The sequence below is a fragment of the Octopus bimaculoides genome, chromosome 20 (genome assembly GCF_046866305.1).
Source record: "Octopus bimaculoides isolate indiv1 chromosome 20, ASM4686630v1, whole genome shotgun sequence".
NCBI classification, from domain to species: Eukaryota; Metazoa; Mollusca; class Cephalopoda; order Octopoda; family Octopodidae; genus Octopus; species Octopus bimaculoides.
This window is the reverse complement of record NC_142947.1, coordinates 45,955,336-45,960,335: the sequence shown is the minus strand read 5'-3', so window position 1 is coordinate 45,960,335 and position 5,000 is coordinate 45,955,336. Positions and strand designations below refer to the sequence as shown.

General features: G+C 38.7%; 1 protein-coding gene across 1 annotated transcript in view; it reads right to left on the bottom strand.

The window, feature by feature from the left end:
* LOC106870239 (organic cation transporter protein) overlaps positions 1-5,000 on the bottom strand; it is an 80,911-nt gene that overhangs the window by 12,195 nt on the left and 63,716 nt on the right. The window contains exons 5-6 of the mRNA XM_089338528.1: positions 3,502-3,735; positions 2,586-2,720 (exon numbers count right to left, since the gene is read on the bottom strand). Coding sequence (XP_089194654.1) covers positions 2,586-2,720; positions 3,502-3,735 — 369 coding nt within the window. The remainder of the gene's footprint in view (positions 1-2,585; positions 2,721-3,501; positions 3,736-5,000) is intronic.

Below are 5,000 nucleotides of genomic sequence, written 5' to 3'. Positions count from 1 at the left end.
TACGTGTGTCGAAAGAAATACAATTAAACCTTGGGAGAGGCATTATGCCGCTAATAAACACACGCACTGGTTCAGTCCTTTATTAATTTAATTTATATAGTTTTTTGTTAAATTATTTCATTGCACTCTTGCAATCTCTTCAGTAACTTGTCTCTCCACTTCCATTTATTTTGAATGTATGATCTGGCGTTGTTTTGGCGTTGTTTCGAAACTGTTTGGTATGAGAGACAAGTTACTGAAGAGATTGCAAGAGTGCAATGAAATAATTTAACAAAAAACTATATAAATTAATAAAGGACTGAACCATTGCGTGTGTTTATTACCGGCATAATGCCTCTCCCAAGGTTTAATTGTATATATATATATATATATATATATATATATATATATATATATATATATATATATATATATATATATATATATATATATATATATATATATATATATATGCATATTTATGTGCATATATTTTATATGTGTGTGTGTGTGTTTATGTGTGCGCCCGTGCATTTCTGCTTGGTCGGTACACTTGCACCTGTGTGTGATCATATGATCGTTTTTCTTTATATCCGTGTATAGTACTTTGTAGGTGTGTATGCATGTGCGTGTATGTGCATTTGTGTGTGTGTGTGTGTGTGTGTGTGTGTATCTAAAGTGTCTGAATGGGTTTCTGTTTTTTTCCCATTATATTGATTGTTCGTATTTTTGTGAACAGTTTTGCTTTTCTTTAGCGCTTTCATTGTTGTTTTATTTCCCAGTAAACCGAATCAACTGGTTCTGGTTTGTCTTGTTTAATTTTCCTGTTAACAGTCAGTCGTTCTCTAAAATACAAGCATGTGCATCATGTGAGTGTCTATCAACATATGAGTGTCCTGTGTCTGTTGATATGTGTGGATTCATAGAGGCGGTGAGCTGGCAGAGTCGTTAGCACACCGGACGAAATGCTTAGCGGAATTTCGCCAATCGCTACACTCTGAGTTCAAATTCCGCCGAGGTCGACTTTGCCTTTCTTCCTTTTGGTACCAGTGATACATTGGGGGTTGATGTAATCAACTAGTCCTCTTCCCCAATTTCATGCTTCGTGCTTATAGTGTATAGGATATGTATGTATTCATAATCATACGCACGCACATACGCTCACTCACACACACACACACACAAATATATATACATATATATATCTTTTAAATTTATTTACGTTTTGAATATGAAAATAAAGCTCCTATTCCATTATACCGGCCACAATTTAATGATGGTAATTGGTGAACCAGTTTTGAGAGTTACATCAAGATGTACCAATATAATGTAGGATAATAATAATAATAATAATAATAATAATAATAATAATAATAACCCATGGATGGAATTTATAATTATTTAATGCATCGCTACACGTTTCCACATGTCGCATGTCTCTTAAGACCACAGTCCCTATGACTGGGATGGTTATAGTGAAGTCCGTAGAATCCGTGGGCGTCGTGTTGATCATCTTCATGGAAATGAATCCATGATACTACAGACTACACTATGATCATCCCAGGAATATGGACTATGGTCTTAAGAGACATGGGATTTGTGGAAACGCGCGTAGCGGTGCATTAATTGTTTATGAATTCCATCCAAGGATTATTGTTATTATATATATAAATGCGTCCTTTTAAAGCTTAGCCAGGCTCATGGGCCCGGTTTCCCGGTTTCAATGGCGTATGTGTTCCCCAGCTGGACAGGATGCCAGTCCATCGCAGCGTTACTCATTTTTGCCGACGCTTTAAATGTTCAGTCGTGACTAAACCGGAAGCTAAACAGCATCAACAACCAGCAAGCATGGCCTAGACGCCGCAGACTTTCCTTCCCAGCTCGAACCAGCGGAACTAAACCGAGAGGACAGTAAAAGGCCTGACGGTTTGACAATTTCCCCGTTCCGTGGCCGTAGGCCTCTCATCTGGGATGTCACATGCTGTGACATCTTCTGCCGCGGAAACTTGGTGTTGTCAGCTTCCAGCCCAGGCTCCGCTGCTGATCAGGCTGAGATCCTGCTAAGGTATCGGTCGCTGTCCGACAGGTTTATGGTCGAGCCTGTGGTAGTGGAGGCCCACGAACCATATATTTGTTTACCGCTGTCAAGGTGGTGAAGGCTGTCCGCAAGCGCAAGCCTCGCGAGTCAGAGTGACTATTCCAATGTATCTCCCTTGCTGACCCCAGGGCAACGCCTTTTCCCTTTCGTCTACTGGAGCCATGAGAAATGTTTCTATATTGTGAGAGGCAAGATTTTTCAAAACCATTTCAAAAAAAATCCTGTGTATTTCATTTTAAAAAGAAATCAAATACAAACAACGCCACCACCACCGCCACCTCCGAAAACAACAGACGAGCACCAACAACAGCAGAGCATTACCAATGGAACCACCGTCACAACAACCACAACAATAGCACCACCACTACCACTACCACCACCAACACCACCACCACCGCTACCACCACCACTACTGCCACCATCACCATCACCACCACTACTACTCCTACTACCACAACCACCAACCACAACAACAACAGGAGTCTTTGTGTGAAAGTGCTGTACTTACCATTTGTTAATGATAACGGCTGACATACAGATTGGCATGTCTAAGACAAACGGCAGGAAGATATCAAAATGGTGGTCTCCGGTGAGACTTTCCACTTTGTGGAGTAAATTACAATAAACAAAACAACCAACAAACCTAAAACGAAAGAAAGAAAAACAGACGATAATAATAATGGCATACTTTTTGGTTATCTCACCCCCATTAAAAAATTGCCATTAAAAACTGGGTTATCTCCCCACTAAGAAGAAGAAGAAGAAGAAGAAGAAGAAGAAGAAGAAGAAGAAGAAGAAGAAGAAGAAGAAGAAGAATGGAGTTATCACATGCTAACAAAGTATTCTCTCTTTTCTCCACTTGTGGGCCATTGTAATGATCCATTCAATAATAGCAGTTATGATGTGTTTTGGCAGAGGGACAACCAGAAGAATCACACACACAGAGTCAAACACACAGTCACACGCACGCACACACACACACGCAGACAAACAGATGGAGTCTATTGGTCGAGATTCCGCATAGTTTCCGTTCACCCTATATCACACACACAAGACTTAGTTCCATCCCGACGTATTATAACAGAAGCACTAAGCTGGCAGAAACGTTTGCACGCCGGGTGAAATGCTTAGCAGTTTTTCGTCTGTCTTTACGTTCTGAGTTCAAATTCCGCCGAGGTCGACATTGCCTTTCAACTTTCCGGGGTCGATAAATTAAGTACCAGTTGCGTAGTGGGGTCGATCTAATCGACAGGCCTTGTGCTTAGAGTAGAAAATATTATAACAGAAGCACTTTCTCAATGTGTCGCACAGCAGAATCGAACCTGTTGTCACACACGTCCGAATCGTAAGTTCTTAACGCCCCACCCAAACAACTACCCATTGTAAATGATTCGTCTAAAAGAGAAAACAAGCCTATTACTCACCACGTGTATAAAACGGCAGATGTAGATTTGGTCACCGTGACTGTATGGAAGAGATCCAGATAAGTATGACGACGAGGGTGGGAGATACTCATCACGTAAATACGGGTGTCATCACACAATTCCAGAACATTCGGTACAGCTCTTGTATTACAGGATATCATTTCTTTGATGCTGTTTTCAGCTTTTTGAAAATGTTGTAGACTGGTCAACCAACGAGAACTTTCTGGAACCAAACTGGCCGGAAATAACGAACATTTTATATTACACTAGCAGGAATATCCGTCCTTGATCTGGTAATTACTTATACTCTTTCACGAGAGCCACATTCAAAGTGTTATTATATATATATATATATATATATATATATATATATATATATATAGACTTACTCCTCCTGTATGTGTGCATTTTATACGAAAAAAAACATATAATCATTGAAGTAGAAAGAAATCAATTTCATACATGAACTTTTGTTTGTTTATTATATCACAATAATGAGTTGTATGTGTTATTTAATATATAAATACAGTAATGGCAATTATGTAATACACAAGGCTTTGCTGAGCATGGAGCTGTAATGAAAGAGAATTTCCCAAAGTGCTGCACAGTGGGACGGAACCCAAGGCGACATGGTCGGAAAGCAAGCTTCTCAACCACACAGCCACGCCTATAAAGGAGAGATACATTTTGGATAATATACTCCTTGATACACTATGCTTAACAAAAAGCTGGGCTGTTTACTGCAAGAAGACCTTTGATTTTAGTATTTACTCTATCAACGCAACGACTAACAACGCTACACCATTCAGAGTGTTCCAGAATTAACTATGTTTCAATGATAGAATTTTAAGTTTATTACCAAAACAAATAATCAATTAAATCTTACGTCAAACTTTTATTGTAAATGTTCAACATGTCTGTATCCCTGCATACTTCAAGTAACTCCTTAGCATTGTGAAACACATTTTGAAGCATTTCAGGAGTTAATTCTTGCACTGCTAACTGAATGTGTTCTTTAAGCTCAGCTAAACGATTGCTCCATCTTGGGCATGGAGGTAAAGAAAATGATTGCTCCCAAATTGAAAAAAAGCTGTCGTGGACAAATAAGAGGGGTCCAGCAGGAATGGAAATAAAATTATAAACAAAATTCAAGATTTATACACTTTTGACACATATTAAACATTTTAAACATAAATAAAAGTGTTACGTAACCGAAATACGTTGCGTTGCGTTGTAGTGTCATGTAATACGGAGTAGAGTAATGTAATTGTGGCTAATGGAACTTTTCTTTGGGAGTCGGTAGCTCAACCTTAACTACATGTAAAAATAAAGATCTTCTGTCTTCATATCAAGTAGGTTTGACTATTGGTTGTGCCTCGCTGAGGAATTGAGAATAAAACCGAAACATGCCCATAGCTATTACCTTACTTGCTAATAAACGTCAGTATTTTCCTTAAGCATATAAATTTATGCCGAAAAATTCGTACTTAATTTCTTGA